The sequence below is a fragment of the Diceros bicornis genome, chromosome 34 (genome assembly GCF_020826845.1).
Source record: "Diceros bicornis minor isolate mBicDic1 chromosome 34, mDicBic1.mat.cur, whole genome shotgun sequence".
NCBI lineage: Eukaryota > Metazoa > Chordata > Mammalia > Perissodactyla > Rhinocerotidae > Diceros > Diceros bicornis.
Window position 1 is genome coordinate 14,189,143 of NC_080773.1, and position 19,777 is coordinate 14,208,919.

A 19,777-nucleotide genomic window follows, 5' to 3' on the forward strand; every position below is an offset into this window, starting at 1 on the left:
AGCAGGTGGTCAGCACGTGCGGGAGGGGCGAGAGGGGGGGTGGGAGGGAAAGGGGAGAAGGAGGTTCCCGGCAACAGATGGCCCAGGCAGGGCTGGGCTTTCAGACAAGAGGATGGGAGGGGGCTAGCCATCTGCACCTGGAGGCAGCCCGCGAGCTCCCCCCCTCCCCCCCAGCGCAGAGAAAAGAGCTGGGGGACGGGGAGGGCCGCTTTTATTCGGACTGAAGGTTCAAACCGCCCCCCTTACCCCTCCCCAACATAGAGAGGATGGAACGGGGAGAAGGCAGCTGGTGGAGGGGTGAGGGAGGCAAAGGTGAGGGCTGCCTCTGCCAACCACCACCCCCCTCCACTGGCCAGGCCCGAGGGAGACCTGAGGCAGAGGGGAGGGGAGCCCCCTCTAAATGAGTCTGGATTTCCACGATGGCTGCCAGGGTCCTAAGGCTCTCTCAAATGTTGGCAGAAATAAATTAATCCCTGGCGTAGAGTTCCTGGGTGCAGACAATATGGGGCCATGAAGGGGAGTTCCCTAGCCCCAGGGCTCATCAGCCCCCAGGGAAGGGAGCTAGGCTAGGCAAGACCGGGCTGTCCAAGGGGGAGGGTCCCCAGACCTGGAGCAGAGTGAGAAGGAGGCATTCAGAGCAGGGGATGGCCTGCTGGGGGGCCAGAATCCCAGGATGGAGTCTCTCTGAGGGGGTCTGACCAGACGTTCCTCTGGTCAGGAGGCTGCGGGCAGTGGCTATGCCTGGCGACTGGCCCAGTAGCGGTGGTAGGTGTCCTGGAAGAGGTCCCGGCAGGCGATGTGGGCACGGAGGCGGGCGCAGGCCAGGAAAGCCCCTGCCAGCTTGCGGTGCAGGGCATAGGTCTCCTCAGGTGGGGGGCGCAGCCGGTGCTGCAGCAGCACGGGGATGAGACCCTGCACACGGCGGGCAGTGTCACCTGCCCCAAAGTCGTAGGGGCCCTGGGTGGCGAAGGGCTCCCCCAGAATCATCACTGCCTCCACGTGGGCATCTGAGAATGCCTAGGGGTGGGGGAGAGCAGAGGTACCTGGTTACAGCCCTCCACTTACCCGGAAGGGACAAGCAGCCCTCAACTCCCTCAGGGTCTCAAGTGCATAAACACAAGCCACTGACTCCTCGAGGAGTAATAAGCAGCCTCCACTCCTTGCAGAGCCCCTGGGAGACCAGCAGCCCCCACTCCCAAAAGACATGGTCCTTCACTTCCTCTCAGAGCCTCCAACAGACAAGCGGCCCTCACTTGCTCTAGAACAGAGAAGCAGCCTCCATTTCCGGACCCCCAGTACCCACCAGCAGCCCCTTCCCCCCTCCCCCTAGAATAGAGAAGTGGTGCCCATTTTCCCAGGGATCCTGAGTAGCCAAGCAGCCCCCATTCCCCCCACTCTCCCCAGAGGACCCCCCTGCTATACATAAGCAGCACCCTAGACTTCCCCACTCCCCCATAGAGATAACCAGCTCCCCACTTCTCCCCAGTGGACACCAGCCTCTACTCCCCCAGTGTCTCCCAACCTTGGTTTCGAAGCCTGTGAGGAATTTGAGATCCCGGGATTTCTGCAGGACCCGGTCTCTGTCTCCGTTGGCTGCCGCCATCACCACCTGGGGAGATGGGTGTCGGGCAGAGGGTCAAAGGCCAAGGGCAAGCGAGCAAGCTAGCAGGGTTCAAGGAAGGGTCTGGAGATGGGAGCTAGAAGCCTGCCCCCCCCCCCAGACCCACTTCCATTCTCATCTACCTAAGCCTCTCACTAGAAGCCTCTCCCTCCTCACCCTGCCCCTCTGTCTCCCTCAAAACTTCCAGAGCCTGGGGGGTGGGGGTGGTCAGGGGTTCTGCCCACCTGGCTGGGAACGCTGAGCCTGCCTGGAAACTGCCACAGGGAAACAGCAGAAGAAAATAAATGTCACGTGGTGCTCATGGGTCCAAACACTCAACTGGACAAGGATGTGTCCGTGACCCAGAACTGCATCCGAGGTTGCCCTGGGCCATCTCTATGATGTCTGTTGATGTCTGTCTCCTGCACCGGACGTGGAGCCCCGAGAGAGCAGGGATCCTGGTTGGGTTTGGTTCCACAGGGCACAGGCTCTGGCACACAGGCCTCTGGTGAACCTTTGCTTAGCAAATCAGTGTGCAGAGCTGAGCACCTCTCCAGCCACGAGTGCACGTGGGGAGGGCAGGAAGTGAGGGCATACGGACAGACAGACAGAAGCGGAAGCCAGCCTGCCTGGGCTCTATCCCAGCTCTGCCACTTGCTGGCTGGGAGACTCTGGGCAAGTCGCTTTGTCTGGGCCTCTGCTTTCCCCTCTGTGAAGTGGGGATGAGGAAAGTCTCCTCCTCAGGGGTTGTTGGGAGGATAAAGGAGGTGATATCTGTGGAGTATTTAGCCCTGTGCCTGCATGTAGGAAGCGCCATAAATATTATGAGCTACTGTTATTATCAAGAGGTAGATATGAGGGTCCCCACTTCACAGAAGAGGAAGGTGGCTCAGGGTGGGGGATAGCGAGGCGAGGAGTGGAGTTGGGGCAAACCCTTAGCCACCAGTTGCCCTTTCATGGGAGGAAGGGGATATAGGATTAAATCTGGCCGTTCTCTTCTGTCTCAGCAGCCCCTGCCCGAGCCTGTCTGGCCATCTGTCAGGGCTGTGGTCCTCAGGGGCCTGTGTGACAGGGATTTTTTAAACTGGAAAAGGCTGGGGAGACGGGAGGAGGGCCTGGGGGTGGGAGGGGGACACAAGATGTCCCAACTACTCAGAAAGACAGGCCTTGGCTTTGTGTCTCAAGTGGCCTGCAGAGAGGGCCGCGAGGAGCGTGTGTGTGTGTGTGTGTGTGTGTGTGTGTGTGTGTGTGTGGTGGGGAGTGGGGGATTACCAGCTCCTCCTTCTTGTCCACATCCCAGGGGTGGCCCCACCATCCCCTGGTCCCCAAGCCAGAGCCCCGGGCCTTGTCCCCAACCCCTCTCTTCCCCTCCCCACAGCCTGCTGGGGCTCCCAGCCCCTAGTCTTAAAGACCACTTAGTATTCAGAGGGAATTTTCTAATTCTGACCATGTCGCTCGCCTCCCCTGCTCAAATCCCTCCCATGGCTCCCCACGGCACCCCGATGAAGGACACGCTGCAAAGCACGGCTTCTAAGACCCACAGTGATTTGGCTCCAGCCTCATCGCTGGCTCCCGCTCCTCCCCCACCTGCCAGCCCAGTCAGAACACTGAACCTGCTTTTGGTCCTCTAGGACCTTACCACAGCCATGCGGCACACCATGACATTTCAGACATTTCAACCAACCGTGGACTGCATATACGACGGTGCCCCCATAAGATTAGTACCATAGAGCCTAGGTGTGTAGTGGGCTGTACCATCTAGGTTTGTGTGAGTACACTCTGATGTTGCACAATGGCAAAATCGCCTAAGGTCACATTTCTCAGAATGCGTCCCGTCGTTAAGCGACGTATGACTGTACCCAGGTCCCTGTACAAGTAGCCTTGGCATCACCTTGGAGTGTGTTAGTAATGCAGCATTTTGTGCCTAACTCCAGACAAGAATCTGCATTTTGACAGGATCATGGAGGGGGGTGTTTCTCACACTCATTAAAGTTTGAGAATTGCTGTTTTAATGGGACTACCCCTTCTCGCCTCTTGGCCCTTGCACATGTTATCTGTCTGGAATACCCTCCCAGCCTCTTCCTGACTGGTGTCCTCATCCCTCAGGTCTCCACTCTGACGTCTCCTCCTCCAGGAAGCTCTCCCTGACCCTCTGGGCTGGGCCAGGCTCCTCCTCTGGGCTCCCAGAGTCCCCTGTGCTTCCCCATCCCAGCCCTGACCACTCTGGGTCCTTACTATCTGTCCCCCTACTGGTCTGCGAGCTCTGTGAAGGCAGGGACCTGGGTTGGATTGGTCACTGTTGTCCCCAGTATCGCCCAGAATAGGGCTGGGCACAGAGGGGTGTCAGAGAAGGTCTGAATTGACTAAACGATTAGAAGACCCAGGTCGAATGTCCAGTCTCAACAAATTAATGAGATGGTGTTGTCTGCCCCTCTGACACAGATCAATCCCTGTGGGTGGGATGGACAGGCAACATCAATGAGGAACACTTCCTGAGAAGAGAGCTGCCCCCACGGAGCAGCCTGCCAGGGAGGATGTGAGCACAAGGCTGGACAGCAAGGGCCTGGACAGCGTGGGTGTGCAGAGGTAACAGGATGGCCGTCGTGGGCCTTTCTATCAGGAAGGGGCTCGTCAGGGGTTGGGAGCATGGGCTCTGGACGCAGACTGCCTGAGTTTGAATTCCAGGTCTGCTGTGATCTTGGGCAAGTGAATTAACCTCTCTGAGCCCACTTACTTCATCTGTAAAATGGGGCTAAAAATGGTCCTTACCCCACAGAGTTGCTGTATGGTTCAGATCATGTACCACAGGTACAGCACTTAAAACAGTGCCTGACATAATATTAAGTGCTTGGTATTTGTTGGCTATTAATATTACTATTACTTATTATTTCTTAATTCCAGATAGTATATTTCTCCTTCTCACCCTTGCCTCAGTATCTGGCTTGAGGCTCGGCCCTTCAGAGACCCCAGGGTTGGGGGGACTCACCTCGATGTAATGATCTGTAAATTCAGTTCCAAATTCCCGGCTTGCACCGAAGTCCAGCAGGGTCACCTGGAATCGAGGGATGGTGAAAGGGATGCTGGGAGTCCACCAACGTTCCCCATTGTGTCCAGGGGTGGGCAGGGTCCATCCCTCCCTCCCCTCACTGCCCCTCCTGCTGGAGTCCCTGCCCAGCTGCCTCCCTGGGCTTCTGGCCTCCTGTCTCCACACTTCCCATCCACCCCTACAGGAAGCTGAAGGGACTTGGCTTTTATTTTTTTGGTCCTAATTATTTTTATCACAACATGTTTTAGGCACGGAAAATAATCCAGAGAATAATAAAATATATGGAAACATAAAATGATCACCCACCAATCCCACCACCCAGCTGAAAATATAAAACCACCAATCCAAGTGGGGCCTCTTGTGTACCCCGGCCTGAACCCACCTCCCCCACGTCCCCATGCTCTTCCAGGGTCCCCACTTTCCTGAAATTATTATTAAATTATGATTTCCTGAAATTCCTAGGTGTGCGTTTCTACATTTTCTACATATGTGTGCACCCAAGAACCATATAATGTTTTGCGTATTCTAAAACTTCATATAAATGGTATTTATTTATTTTTATTATTATTTGTGTGTGTGTGTGTGTGTGTGTGTGTGTGAGGAAGATCAGCCCTGAGCTAACAACTGTTGCCAATCCTCCTCTTTTTCCTGAGGAAGATTGTCCCTGGGCTAACATCCGTGTCCATCTTCCTCTACTTTATATGGGACGCCGCCACAGCATGGCTTGACAAGCAGTGCATCGGTCTGTGCCCAGGATCCGAACCTGTGAACCCCGGGCCGCTGAAGCGGAGTGGGCAAACTTAACTGCTGTGCCACTAGGCCGGCCCCTAAATGCTATTTATGATGGTTACCCTGCAACTTGTTCTTTGTGCCCATCATGGTTTTGCAATTTATTCCATTGCCACGTGCAGTTCTAGCTCATTCATTTTTCACTGCTGTATGAGGACTTCGTTGTGTGACTATATCACAGTGAATTTACCTGGTTGATGGACATGGTGGGTGTTTCTGGGTTTTGCTGTTAAAGACAGTGCTCGATGAACACACATGTAAGAGTTTCTCTAGGGCAGTGAGTTCAAACAATTGATCACAACCCATAGTAAGAAATACAGATTATACTAGGCGCCAGTGCTCATGCACATATAAATGTAAATGTCAGACAAAAGTGTCCTGAAATAATACGGATCCCTCCCATCTGCGACACAGTGATGTTTTCTACTCTATGCCGTTAAAACAAAAAATGCTGTTGTGACCCAATTAATCGATGTCAGGAGGACTCGTATCACCCCCCAGAGTTAGAAAAGCACCTCCCTGGGGTATAAGCCTAAGAGGGGATGCAGGGTGCGTGTGTAGTTGGGGGACAGGGGGGAGAAGGGACCGAGGCTGGAGACTTGGTGGGGCCACATCACACTCAGCAAAGGGTCACGCTTGATCCTGAGGGTGCTGGGGAGCTGTGCAAGGGACAGCTTTGCCAGATTTGTGTCTGGGGACTCACTGGGTACACACCACTTTGAGAGCCGTGTGGCGACCACACACACTGAGTCTTTCCGTCCAGACGCTCACCCCAGGCCTCTGGACACCCTGTGTCCTTGGCCGGGAACTCTCTTCCCTGCTCTTTAGATGGCTGTCCCTTCTCAGATTTCTGATTTCAGCTCTAATGGCTCTTCCTTGAAGAAGCCTTCCTTGATCTCCAGCCCCCCAGGCCAGGTCAGCTACTTTCCTTGGCTCCCCACAACCCCCTGTGCCTCCCCCATCACTGCCCACTATGGCCTGGGCCTCTACACTGTGGGCCTGACTACTCTAGGTCATCACTGTCTGGTGACTGGTCCCCCTACTGGACGGAGAACTCTGAGAAGGCGAGGATCAGGGATGTCTTGTCATCGCTGTCAAGAGACAGACAGTGGGTGCTTGGTGTGCTTTAAATGAAGGACAAGTGTGGTAGTCGTGACTGACTGCCCTCCAAACGTTGTGTTCCCTCTTCTATGTTGTCACATTGCCACTAGGAAGCCACTGCCTAGCCAAGGACTCCATTTCCCAGCATCCCTTGCACCTAGACAAGCCATGTGACCAGTACTCACCAATGGAATGATAAAGGGAATTATGTGCCACTTCTGGCCAAGGCCATTAGGCAAGGGGTTACCTTCTCAGCCTCTCGTTCCCCTCCCACCGGAAGCAGGGCATTGCAAGGTGCAGGGGATGACAGAATCAGAGAAGGGAAGGAGCCTGGGTTCCTGAATCACTGTGTGGAGGAGGGCCAGCCCAGCCTGTTTTGGGGGTAATAAACTACCATTGTGTTGAGCTACTGAACTATCAGGAAATATTTCTCACAGCAGCTAATGTACCCTGGCACACAACACAAGGCACCAACCTGGTGGCTGGAGGCATTGTACAGGAAGTTGGCCCAGTTGGGGTCCGTCTGCATGAATCGGAACTCAAACAGCTCCCGCAGACACAGCCTCAGGAGCTGGAAGCAAATCTGGCGTGGGGAGAAGGAGTAACAGACACCTCAGAGTGACCTCCCCCTCTAAAGCTCTCTCTGGCCTGCAGAGGGACCATGGGTCAGGCTGACCCTGCCAGCCCTGCCCTGTCCAGCACCCTTCCTTCTGTCCCACAAGACCATGTACCTGGTTCCGAATGTCCTGGCTCAGGCCCTGGCACTGGTCCAGGGGCACCCCTCCAGCCAGCTCCATGCCCAGGACCCGCGTTGTGCATAGCTCCTTAATCACAGCTGGCACCCGGAAGAAGGGGTCATCTGCCAACAGCTGCCTGAGGCAAGAGAGGGGAGGGGATGAGACTTCAAGCTTCAGCCTCCTGTAGCCCAGCTGGAGGCCTCCTCCTCCTCTGAGAAGTCCTCCATGAATGGCCTATGTCTTGCCTTCCCTCTTGCCCTGCTCTTGTTTCTGTCTGCTCTGAGTGATGGCCAACCCGGCTAGACTGACCTTAATTCAGACATTTCACTCATTCATTCAGCAAATATCTCCGCAGCACCAACTCTGTACCTGCCCCTAAGCTGGGTGCTACTGGAGACCCAGTTACCACTTCCCTACTGGAAACACTTCTGTGACTTCTGGCTGTCCCAAGATGAGCTCAATGTATTTAGCTCGATGACCATTACTTTTTCATCAACTCATTAATTAATCCATCCACAAAATGGTCCCTGATATAAAAATCTCTGAGTCCACAGTGATACTCACTGCTCACTCTGTGAATTCGCTGGTTAATAAAGGGAGAGCATCCCTCTCGGTCTCCGTCCCTGCACTGGTCAATGCCGGGGGCAGAGCGGCAGAGGAGCTGCGGGTCTGCCCACCACACACACCAGAGACCACACTCTCACAAACAAACAGACCAATCATAGATTGAGACGAGTGTGTCAGTGTAAGATTTGGGAGGCAAAGAATACGCGAGTGGCCTGTGGTTGGGGATTTGTGGGATGGCTGGAGTGGGTGAGGAGCAGGGAGATGGGGAGGGGCCAGGGGGATGATGTAGGTTTCATTCTAAGGGCACTGGGAGGAGGGTCTCCCCAGACCCACACAGATTGCTCTGGCCCAGCCCACTTTGCACGCTCCTCCTCAAGGTCTTGCTTCCTTCTAGGCTTGTATTTTTGTCCTTGTTTATAAAATCTTTGATTTTGAACTGCTCCTCATGGGTCAGGCCCTGTGCTAAGCATTTAATCAGCACAATTCCCTTTTATCCTCACTTCCCTAGGAGAGGTTACTCTCCCGAAGCCACTAGGCAGATTCAGGCCACCGAGCCTGTGAAGGGCTGACCCAGGACTGTTTCCCACATCACTCACATCTGAGTCCAGGGCCCATGCCGCTAACCACTGCCTCTACTGCCCTTTCTCTCACTCTGTTATCTATTGAGCTTAGCGCAATAAACGTGTGGGCCACACTGTGGAGGATCTCAATGAGGTATAATTAATTGCTGCATGTCACGATGCTTCTAAGACACAACCACATTGCTCCCTGAAGCTGTAGTTCATTCATTTTCGCTGCTGTATGATATTCCACTGATGAATATGCCATAATTTATTTATCCACTCTGCGGGATGAATTTGGTAGATTTGGTTATTTCCAATTTGGGGCTATTGCTGCTCTGAGCATTCTGGAAAAGTCTGATGGTATCTACTGGTGTAAGTGTCCCTAGAGCATTTACCAAGGAGGACAACTGTTGGTATGTATGTGAATATCGAGGCTTGATGATGCCAAACTCTTCTCCACAATGCTTATATCAATTTCTCCTTCTGCCCACATTGTATAGGGACACCCTGGAGCCCCGTTCTCTCCAACTCTTGGCACTGTGAGCCTGCTTCATCTTTGTCAGTATCTCACTGTGATTAAGTGCCTGCTGACAAGTCCGTCTGCCCCATCAGACTGCAGTGGTTATGTGCTCCATTCGACAGATGAGAAAACTGACAAAGAGAGGACGTGATCCGGCCAAGTCCCCAGAGGACACGGGTAAATGAAGTAACGAGTGAAGAGATGGATGGATGAACAAATGAAGGAAAAGAGTGTGCCACCCCCACCCCAGGGCTCGAGCTGCCAGAGGGTGTGGGGCATCCACTTCCTCCTCATCCAGGAGGGAAGCTGGAGGGAAGGGGTCTTCCAGGGGCCTGCGGGGGGCTCGGCTCACCTGAAGTTCTGGGCACAAGCTGCCTCCCGACGGTAGTCACACTCCCAAGCTAGCTCCTGCTGCAGGGCCTGCAGGCTCTGCTCAGCAAACAGGCCTGAGGGGGGCAGCGCGTCAGCCAGGGAAGGCCACAGCCTGTCCCCTCCGCCCGTGCCCGACCCCTCAGGGGTCATGATCGTGCCAGTCGTGGGTCTTACTCTCTGTCTCTGTCTTGCTGTCCCTCACACCTTCTGCTCCATGCCTGTTACCTGCAATGTCTGCCCACACGCTTCCCCTCTGTCCTTCATACAACTGCAGACTCCTCTGAAGCCCTCTCCTGGGGTCTGTCTCTTACACAGGCGCCACACCAGCCCTAGGCATCTCTCTCATAGTCACACATGCCACCTACCCTGTCTCTTTTTCATACCGCCTCTCTCACACCGCTCTCTGCCTCTGGGTCTTCCAGGCTTGCCTCTCCCTCTCTCTCTGTCTCTCTCTCACACACACGCCCTGCTCCGTCTTCTCCAGGCGCTTTCCCACGCGCTGTAACACAAACATGAGGTCCCACTTACACTCCCTTCCTGCTTCTGTGGCTCTTCTTTGCACCTGCAGTCCCTCTGTGTGTCTGTTTCTGGATTTTGGTCTGGGCTTCTGTCTCTCTGTTAGAATCTCTAGTTTGTCTTTTTCTCACACCTTCCTACTCTCTGGGCTCTCCCCGCTTGATGTCCCTTCTTTCTGTTTCAAACATACACACTTACACATTCGCTCACACTCACACACACAGGCACGCCCTGCCCCGAGCTGGCTGCTTTCCCTCCACCCAGCCCCTTTCTCTCTTCGGGGCATCCCTCCTGCAGTCAGGGGTGGAGTGGGCGCCTCACCCTCCGGCAGGGCCACGCTCAACTTAAGCACCGCCAGCAGGTTCTGCACGTCGCTCTGGATGCTCTGGGCCACGCCTGGATACTGCGAGGGATGAAGGGAGGGAGGGGGAGTCACTCCTCTGGGACAGCAGGGTGCCCACCCCACCCCCAGCCTGCCTCCCCTCTCACCTGGATCTTCACGGCCACCTCTGTCCCGTCCCTCAGCAGGCCCTGGTGCACCTGCCCGATTGAAGCAGCAGCAAAGGGCACCTCCTCCAAGGAGGCCACCTTGGCCTGCCAGTCCCTGCCGAGCTCTTCCTCGAGAACTCTCTGTGGAGAGTGGACGTAACAATCGTGATCATGGTTACAGGCAGCTGAGTTCACTCCCTGTGCTAAGCGCTTCACATGTTAATAACCCCACTCACCACACACTGGGCCCTGGGCTAAGCTCTTGGCTGCCACTCCATTTTACAGATGAGGAAACTGAGGCTCAGAGAGCAGTCTCTTGGCCAAGGTGATGAGCCAGGTGCTGGCAGACTGGGAGGTCCAGCCTGAGCCTGTACTCCTGAGGCTGTGCGGGCTGCTGTGGGGATTACTATCATGTATAGTTAAGATGGATAATAATCCTTCATTATACTCATATATTGTATTATTAACTCAAAGTTAATGTGATAAAGAAGAGCTGAAATTTACAGATGGCCTCCTGTGGACCGGGTCCTGTTCAGAGTGGCTCAGAGAGGGGCAGTAATTACCCAGGGTCGCACGGCGAGTAAGCGGAACAGAGATCAGAAGGCAGGCAGGCGGCTGGACCAGATTCCACACCCTCACCCAGTTATTAGAAGAACAGCTCATGTCTTGGGCACTTACTCAGTGCCAGGCGCTGCGCCAACCTATTTACAGACATGATCTCCTTTAATTACAAAACCAGTAATAATAACAGCTGAAACTTTCATATCCCCCACGGTGTGTCAGGGGTCCTTCTAAGTGCTTTCCATATACTAATTTATGTAACCCTGTGATGTGGGTGTTGCTATCACTATCAACACTTCACAGATGAGGTAATTGAGGCACAGAGAGGTCAGGCCGCATGTCTGAGATCACACAGGTAGTAAGTGGCAGAGCCAGGGTTTGAACTAATGGAGTCTGGCCCCTAACCACTGCCCTTCACTGCCTCTTTAACAGCCCTGACAGAGCCCTGAGCCTGCCAGGGACTGGACTAAGCAGTCTGCACCATTCTCTCATTTAATCATCACAACACTCCCATGAGATGTGTGCTTTAGTGACCCCCATTTCACAGATGAGGAAACTGAGGCTCGGAGTCAGACAGGGAGTAGAGCAATGAAGCTAGGAGGCTCAGGCAGGTAGAGCACGCCTCCCTGGCCAGCCTTGCCCCGCCGGGCACTCACCAGCATCTGCCAGCGGGGCATGAAGTCGGCGCTCTGGCGGACCCGCTCAAAGATGCGCTGCAGCTGGGGGCTGATGAAGCTGTTGTCTTGGGAGATAGCGGGACAAGGGAAACAGTGAGTGAGGAGGCGAGGAGGGCCCCTGTGGGAGTACCTGAAGTCGGGGCTTGTTGGTGGGTGGGGTGGGGTAGAAGGGAGGTCAGGGGTCAGGAGTCGAGGGTCATGCTGTACCCTGGATGCTGAGCATTTGGCCAACCTTGAGGGCGGCCCCTCGAACTGTACACAAGGTCTGCACAATCCGCTCGGCATTGGCCTCCGACAGGAAAGGGCTGGAGCCTGGCTGGGAGCTGCTCTCTGGGGTGGAGAGAATAATCACCAGTATTACAACCACAAAAATAATCATGATACCACCACTGCACACCCACTAGAATGGCTAAAATGAAAAAGACAATACCAAGTGTTGGCAAAGATACGGAGCAGCCTGAATGCCAAAACTGCTGATGAGAACGTCAGTCATGGCACAAGCCCTTTGGAAGACAGTTGGGGAGTTTCTATTAAAGCACACATCTATACCCGATGCAATTTCTCTCCTATGTTTATACCCAAGAGAAATGCATAAATGTGTCCACTGACAGATACTCCAAGAAGGTTCATGGCAGCACTATTCCTAAGAGCCCCAAACTGGAAATAACCCAAATGACCATCAATAGAATGAACAAAAGAATTGTGGAATAGTCACAGAGTGGCTACTACAGTATTGCACGAACAACCTAAGTCTACTCACAGCAACATGGGTGCATCTCTCAAACAAAATGTTGGGCCAAAGAAGCCAGACACACACGAGAAGAAATTGTCCAATTACATTGGCGCAAAGAGCAAAAACAGGCGAAACTAATTCCGCACGTCAGAAGCCAGGACAGCGGTTACCCTTGGTGAGGGGAGTGGCCAGGACGGGGCATGAGAGGAGCTTCTGGAGAACCAGGGCAGCCATTCTCAAAGCGTGGTCCGGGGAGCCCTGAGGGTCCCTGAGAACCTTCAGGAGGGTCTGTGAGATCAAAACTATTTTCATAACAATATTAATATGTTATTTGCCCTTTTTTACTCTCATCCTTCCACAGATGTTCAGTGGAGTTTTCCAGGAGCTCCACGACCTGTAATGATGTCATTGCTGACAGCTGATAGAATGTGTGTGTATATTGTTGTGTTTTAAAAATTTCTCAGTTTTAATCTCTAATACAGTAAATATCCATAAATGTAGGCCACATAAATAAGATCTTTGGGGTCTTCATTGCAGTTTTTAATAGCTTTATTGAGATATAATTCACATACCATATAATTCACCCATCTAAAGTATAGAGTTCAGTGGCTTCTAGTATATTCAGAATTGTGCAACTATCACCACAACCCACTTGAGAACATTTTCATCACCCCCAAAATAAACCCCGTACCTATTTGCAGTCAATCCCCCATTCCCCCAACTACCTCCCTGGGAGCCCCTGGAAACCATTAATCTACTTTCTGTCTCTATAGATTTCCCTCTTCTGGAATCATACAATATGTGGCCTTTTGTGTCTGGCTTCTTTCACTTAAGATAATGTTTCCAAGATTCATCCACATTGTAGCGTGGATCTTCATTCCTTTTGATGGCTCAATAATATCCACATTTTGTTTATCGATTACTCAGTTTTAAGGGTGTGCAGGGATCCTGAGACCAAAAAGTTTGAGAACTGCTGTTCCAGGTTTGTGTGTGTGTGTGTGTGTGTGTGTGTGTGTGTGAGGAAGATCAGCCCTGAGCTAACATCCGTGCTAATCCTCCTCTTTTTGCTGAGGAAGACCGGCTCTGAGCTAACATCTATTGCCAATCCTCCTCCTTTTTTTTTGTTTTTTTCCCCCAAAGCCCCAGTAGATAGTTGTATGTCATAGTTGCACATCCTTCTAGTTGCTGTATGCGGGATGCAGCCTCAGCATGGCTGGAGAAGCAGTGCGTCGGTGTGTGCCTGGGATCCAAACCCGGGCCACCAGCAGCGGAGCCCGTGCTTAACCGCTAAGCCACCAGGCCGGCCCCAGGGTTTCTTGATTTGGGTGCACAGATGCATCCACTTTGTGAAAATGAACCAAGCTGTATGCTTATGATATGTGCACGGTTCCATATGAAAATTATCTTATTATTCAACAAAGTGTTTATTAAGCTAAAAAATTTACTGAGCTCTTTATTGAGGGCTCACCCTGTGCCAGGCAGAATTCTAAGTGTCTCTGTGGATGCTCTGGCTGAATCCCCACAATCAGCCCAGGAAGTGAGAACCACCAATGCTTTAATTTCCAAGGTGAGGAAGCAAGAGATTCAGAGAGGTACAGTGCCTGGCCCTGGGTCACACAGCACAGAAGTGGTGGAGCAGGGTGTAGACTCAGTTTGTAGACTCAGCTTAATCCTCCACCTACCTCCAACTTTTTATTTTGAAAAAAATCCAAACAGACAGAAAAGTTGCACGCATAGTCTCATGAACACCAGCACATTCGACTCAACATTTTAACATTGTCTCATCTGCTTTATCTGTGTGTGAACCCAAACACATACCATTATTTTTTGCTCACCCATTTGCATGTAGATGCACTCAAGCCGTGCTAAGAATAAGATAATAAGAAAATTAACACTAAATCTCTGATTTCTACTATCTAGTCCATATTCAGACTTTCCCAATTGTCCCCAAAAGTCTTTTATAGTTATTTTTTTCAAACTGATATCCAATCATGGTTCACACATTCCACTTGTAAGTTATTATCTCTTAAGTCTCCTTTTAATCTAGAATATCCACCCCAAGTTTGTTTCAAGATGCTGTCTTGTTGGGGAATCTTACCCACAAACGCTGATCTCTATGCATCTCCTTCCATCTCAGTACACACACTCCACTGGCACTCCTGTTCTCAGCTTCCCTCTCCTGCTCAGAGTTAGGATCTCAATTCCCCATGGCTTAAATTTTCTTCTCACGTAATATGCTCCTACCTCTCAGGACCCTGACAGCAGCTTCACTCCGTTCTGAGCACTTCACAATGATCCTAAGGAGTGGGTATATTATCATCACCTCCATTTTCCAGAGGAGGAGACTGGGGATCTGAGAGGTGAAGCCACTGGCCCCAGGTCACACAGCAAGGCCAATGTGGGTCACTCACCTGACTGTCGATGTCCTCCTGGCAGAGACTTCTTGGCCACCTCAGCCAGTGCTCCCAGCCCCAAGCCCACAGCCAGTCCTGGGGAGGGAGACAGGAGCCTGAGTGCCCACTGCCCAGGGCGTTCCCCCTCCGACCCTCTCTCAGTCTCTCTCTAAGCACACTTGTTTCCTATCTCTTTGTTGCCAACTCTCGACATCTCTCTGTCCCCAACTCAGCCTCTTACTCTTTCCCTGCTTGGGCTTCCCTCCAAGGTGAGGCCACCTCTTTTTCTATCCCTTTCTCCATGTCTCTGTCTCCCATGTCAGCAGTTCTCACCCCTGGCTGCACATCTGAGTCACGTGAGGAGCTTTCGTTAATATGATGCCCAGGCCTCACTGCTCAGGTTCTGATAAAAATGACCTGAGATGAAGCCTCAGAGTTCATTTTTTTTTTTGAAGCATCCCAGATGATTCTAGTGTGCCCGCAAGGGTTAGAAGGCCCCAGAATGATCCCCCCAGGTCCCTCTGTCTTCCTATGCCTCCTGTTTCTCTGTCCACACCGTTTCTTCTTCATGCTCACCTCTCCTTTTCTAAGTCAGTTACTTCATCTCTCCCCTTCCCTCCACCTGGCACGTCTGTCTAGGCCTCTCTCTCTCTGTTCTCCCTTTTGATGTTATCTCTTCGCCTCTGATTTGCTCTGCCTCCTCTGTCTCCTTGTCATTAAAGACATCTTGAGTCTCTCTGCCTTTTTCCCCGTCACCATCTCCGTAAATAATCATAGCTGACATTTTCTGAGCACTTTCTACCCGCCAGGAACCATTCCTAATGCCTTATATGCATTAACTCAATTTATCCTCACACCCTCGTGAGATAAGTTTTATAGGAAAACTTCCATTTTACAGAAAAGGAAATTGAGGCTCAGAGAAGTTAAGTAACGCATCCAGAGTCACAAAGTGAGGATGCGGCAGAATCACCCCTTGAACCCCGTGCAGCCTGGTGTCAAAGCTCTAACCAGGACATTCGACTCCCTCCTTTTTTTTTTTTTTTTTGTGAGGAAGATCAGTCCTGAATGAACATCTGCCAATCCTCCTCTTTTTACTGAGGAAGACTGGCCCTGGGCTACCATCTGTGCCCACCTTCCTCTACTTAAATGGGACACAGCCACAGCATGGCTTGACAAGCAGTGCGTCGGTGCGCGCCCGGGATCCGAACTGGGGAACCCCGGGCCGCCACAGCGGAGCGCGTGCACTTAACGCCTTGCGCCACCAGGCCAGCCCCTCGACTCCCCCTTTATACCGTGAATCGGTATCTTTAAAACTTGAACCACAATCCACAGTAAAGAAGACATTTGCATTATAACCGGTACCGACCAAAGTACATATAACGTTTCACGAAATAAGACTTTCCCTTACCCTACAGGGGCACTCATATTTTCCATTCTATTCTTTTTCATGCTAGTGGCAACCCACTAAATAATTTCATGCAGATTGTGACCTGAAATTTGATCGTTCCTGCTGCGTGACATGGGGTCAAGCCACTTCACCTCCCTTAGCCTCCATTTCCTCATCTGAACGGAAATAACCACTCATCGAGTCAGTGCAGAGAGATCACATGCATATGGGGCCTTGACCATTCCACGTTCTCAATAAATGTTACGTTCCCCTCTATTGCCCTTGGTTTTGCAGGCCTTTGCTTTCCTTCTCTTTCCATCTCTCCCTCCCCTCTCTGTCTCTGATTCATCCTCTCCCTTGCTTCATTCGGTAAATGTTGCCTCCTTTGATCTAGGTCACATCTCCCACAGTCACACCTACCCCCAAAGTTGGCCAAGCGGCTGATGCGGGAGGCGGGCACCTTGCGTTCTCGAGAGCGGTCACTCAGCTGGGAAATGGGGAGAAGATCTGAGGGTGGGAAGGTGGGCATAGCGCACAGGGAGACCAACCAACCTGCCGCCACACCTTTCCCCAAGCTCAGGAGGCCAGCTGCCTTCATGGCCTGTTGCTGGGCCGGAGCAGGGGCAATGATACCTGGGGCCGGGGTGTCTTCCTGATCCGGGCCTCCCGTGCCCGGCGAATGTCCTCCTCACCCAGACCTCTGCCAGGCCCATCCTGATGAAGCTTTTGGGCCCAAGAACCCCCACATGGCCCCTGCAAGAGACGCGGACATTGGTATGGAGTAGAGGACATGGGGTCTGCCTGGCCGTTTTGGATCCTCCCTCTCCTTTTACTCCCTGAAGTCTCCCTCAGCCTCTTCCCCTTGGAAACCCCTCCCCAGCCTCTTACCCACCAGTGGGGCCCAGGCCTCAGGACCCCACAAGGCAGACCAACAGTCCGGCCCAGCAGTCCACAGGTCCCCCGCAGGAGGCCCCCCACCTCCAGCCACATCGCCTGGGGGAGAAGAGGGATTATTCGGGTAGGACCTGTGGGACTGCCCTCCCTGCTTTGCCCTCGTCTTTGCCAAGCCCTCACATTCCTCCGTGTCCACCCTAAACTCAGACTCCCACCCACCAGACTTCCTCCCCCGTTAACAGGCCCCCAGTTTCTCCTGGTTCCCTCTCCCGTTGCTAGAAACCCACAGCTCTTCCCGCGTGCCTCCAAAGCCCACTTTCCCCCTGTCCCACGCCTCCCCCGTTGCTAGACACCCACAGATCCTCCAGGGCTACCTCTTCACTTCTCTGAGCCCCCTCGTTGCTAGGCACCGCCTTCCCCTCTGTTGCTAGGCACCCTCAATTCCTCCTGTGTCCCCCCCACTCTGTTACCGGGCACCTCCCCCCGTTGCTAAGCACCCACTGCTCCCAGGCTCCGGGTCCCCTACGCGCGGGGGCCTCTTGCGCTTCCGGGAGTTTCCGCAGCCCTCCCCCTCCGGTCAGCTAGCCAATGGCGAAGCAGCAGCTCGCTGACTGGCACAAAGCACTCCCCGCTGTGCGTGAGGGGGCGGGCCCTAACTGTGGGCCTTGGGGTCTGCTGGGGATTGCTGGGGCGGGCGGGAGCGCGCACGTGCCTTTTTACGCCCCTCACTCACCTCCATGTGCCCGGTACGCGGCGGACGTTTTTGTTCCCTACCCGGTCTTTTTTGCAAACAACCCTCTCCCTTACAAACTCCGCAGCTCTCCTCTGCGCGAACATCTTGCCAACCTCCCTTTTTATTTTTACCCCCAAAAGGCTCAACATCCCTTCTTTGAACACACATCTTCCCAGCAAACATTTCCCTTGCACATGGAGCCCCCCGACTTTACACACCCACCCTCTGCTTCAAACACCTGCATCCTGGCACCCAGCCTCCTCCTTTGCACACATAAACCCCCTGCCTTGCTCGGCAACTGTCTCCCTCTTACACCCTCAACTCTCCCGTATACCTAAACCCCCTCACACGCAGCCCCGTGTACACTGGGCCCCTGTTCCCTCTACACTCTGCTCTCTCCGCTCCCCGCCCACCTGCAGGATGGTGTGAGTGGGAGCCCTCTGTTTCCTGTCGGCCTGACATTTCCCAGAACACACTCAGCCAAGATTCCCAATGCTGAGTCAGGAGCCTTGGCATCCCAGAAAAACAGCTCTCAGCCCATCTGGGTGTGTGTGTGGGGGGGGACAGGCTTAAAGCCTGCTCCCCCCACAACAGGCTGACTCACCCCTCTTCTCACAGTCTGGAATAGGAGCAGCTGGCTGGGGCATCTCTCCCACCGCTGGGAGAGGGAGGGATATGACGCTTCCCCCACAGACCCCCCCCAACTTTATCTAACCCCTCTTTGTCAGGAATCAGACCTCCCTGTCTCTGTCCCTGTGTCATGTGACCTCAGAAGAGCCTCAATCCTTTCTGGACCTCAGCTTCCCAGCTTGTATGATGCATTACAGGCCTGCTTGGCCTTCTCATTGATCTGTGAAGAGATGACTCATTTTAGAGCTCTGGGCCTGTGACCAATGCCCCTCCCCCAGGTGACTCAATTTCAAGACAGAAACCATCCCCTGTCTCCCTCCAGACATAAGGGTCTGACTCAGGAGCTGTGTGACAGCTCACCCTTGGGGGCAAAAATATATAAAAAGCACCTACGACAACAACTAACCCTATAGGACTGTGGCTGATGGTGCTAAGCCTGGCGCCACACGCTTCGCATACATGAGGCCACATCAGCCTGGTGGCTCCAAGCAAAGCCTAGAGGCTGGCAGACCTCTGAGCCTCAGTGTCCCCATCTGTAAAAGGGGACTGTGGCATCCCCTCTTGCTCAGTGTTAGTGAGAGAGACGCAGTGAAACTATCTGTAGAGGGCTTGGCACAGGGCCTGGTTCAGAACAAGAGCTCTATACATGGGAGAAATTGCTTACGGAAAAAAGTCATCCTTTTCAAAATTTCTGTTAAGCATTTACCATGTGCTGTTCTAGGCACTGGGGACACAGCAAGGAACAACGCAGGCAAAAAAATCTTTGTCCTCTTGGTGCTGGCTTCTGGTGGAGGGCACAGTAAACAAAATAAATAACTATACTTAATAAGGTGACGTGTTCAAGAGAAAAATAAGCCAGGGAAGAGGGGCAGGAAGTAGAGTGAAGATTGTGAGTTTGAATAGGGTGGTCCGAGAAGGCCTCACTGAGGAGGTGATGTTTGAGTCAAGTCCTGAAAGAGGTGAAGGAGGGAGCTATTGGAGTATCTGAGGGAAGAACATTCCAGGCAAAGGGAACAACTAGTACAAAGGTCCTGTGGTGAAAGACATCTCGGAGAAATAGCAGAGAGGCCAATGGGCAGAGTGAGTGAGGAGAAAAGACGGAAGAGATGAGGTCTGAGAGGTAACCAGAGCCAGATCACATAGGGTATAGTGAGTCACGGTGAGGACTGTGGCTTTTACCCTGAGGGGATGGGAACCATGGAGGGTTCTGAGCAGAGGAGGGACATGATCTGATTTAGAGAAAATACTCGTACTTCCTGCTCTTCCTCCAACACCCCCAGCCTCAAAAGTGAGTTGTATCACCTAGTAGGGATCAAAAGCCCAGACGTTGGATTAGGTGGGCCTGGGTTCAAATCTACACAATTTAGATGTGTGAACTTAGACTCACTGCTTTCTGTGCCTCTATTTCCCTGACTGTGTAATGGGGATGGAGATCCCCAGCTTACAAGATTTGGGGTTTAAAGTGCTAA

The 19,777-nt window shown here is 52.9% G+C and overlaps 1 protein-coding gene across 3 annotated transcripts; it reads right to left on the minus strand.

The window, feature by feature from the left end:
- Positions 1-59: 59 nt before the first annotated feature.
- Positions 60-17,911, minus strand: COQ8B (coenzyme Q8B). 3 transcript variants are annotated; one of them, XM_058529360.1, is made up of 16 exons: positions 17,679-17,911; positions 16,940-17,044; positions 16,685-16,804; positions 16,472-16,538; positions 14,683-14,760; positions 11,746-11,868; positions 11,518-11,603; positions 10,301-10,441; positions 10,133-10,214; positions 9,276-9,369; positions 7,268-7,409; positions 7,012-7,119; positions 4,587-4,652; positions 1,846-1,875; positions 1,523-1,609; positions 60-1,017 (listed from the first exon to the last, which is right to left on the minus strand). In XM_058529360.1, exons 1-16 carry the CDS (start codon positions 17,859-17,861, stop codon positions 736-738), a joined length of 1,794 nt encoding a protein of 597 aa, XP_058385343.1. In that variant the 5' UTR covers positions 17,862-17,911; the 3' UTR covers positions 60-735. The 3 variants fall into 3 exon arrangements, with proteins under 3 accessions (XP_058385343.1, XP_058385345.1, XP_058385344.1); XM_058529362.1 differs by lacking the exon at positions 17,679-17,911 and adding an exon at positions 17,447-17,521 and having other exon boundaries at positions 61-1,017; XM_058529361.1 differs by lacking the exon at positions 1,846-1,875 and having other exon boundaries at positions 63-1,017; positions 17,679-17,908.
- Positions 17,912-19,777: the final 1,866 nt, after the last annotated feature.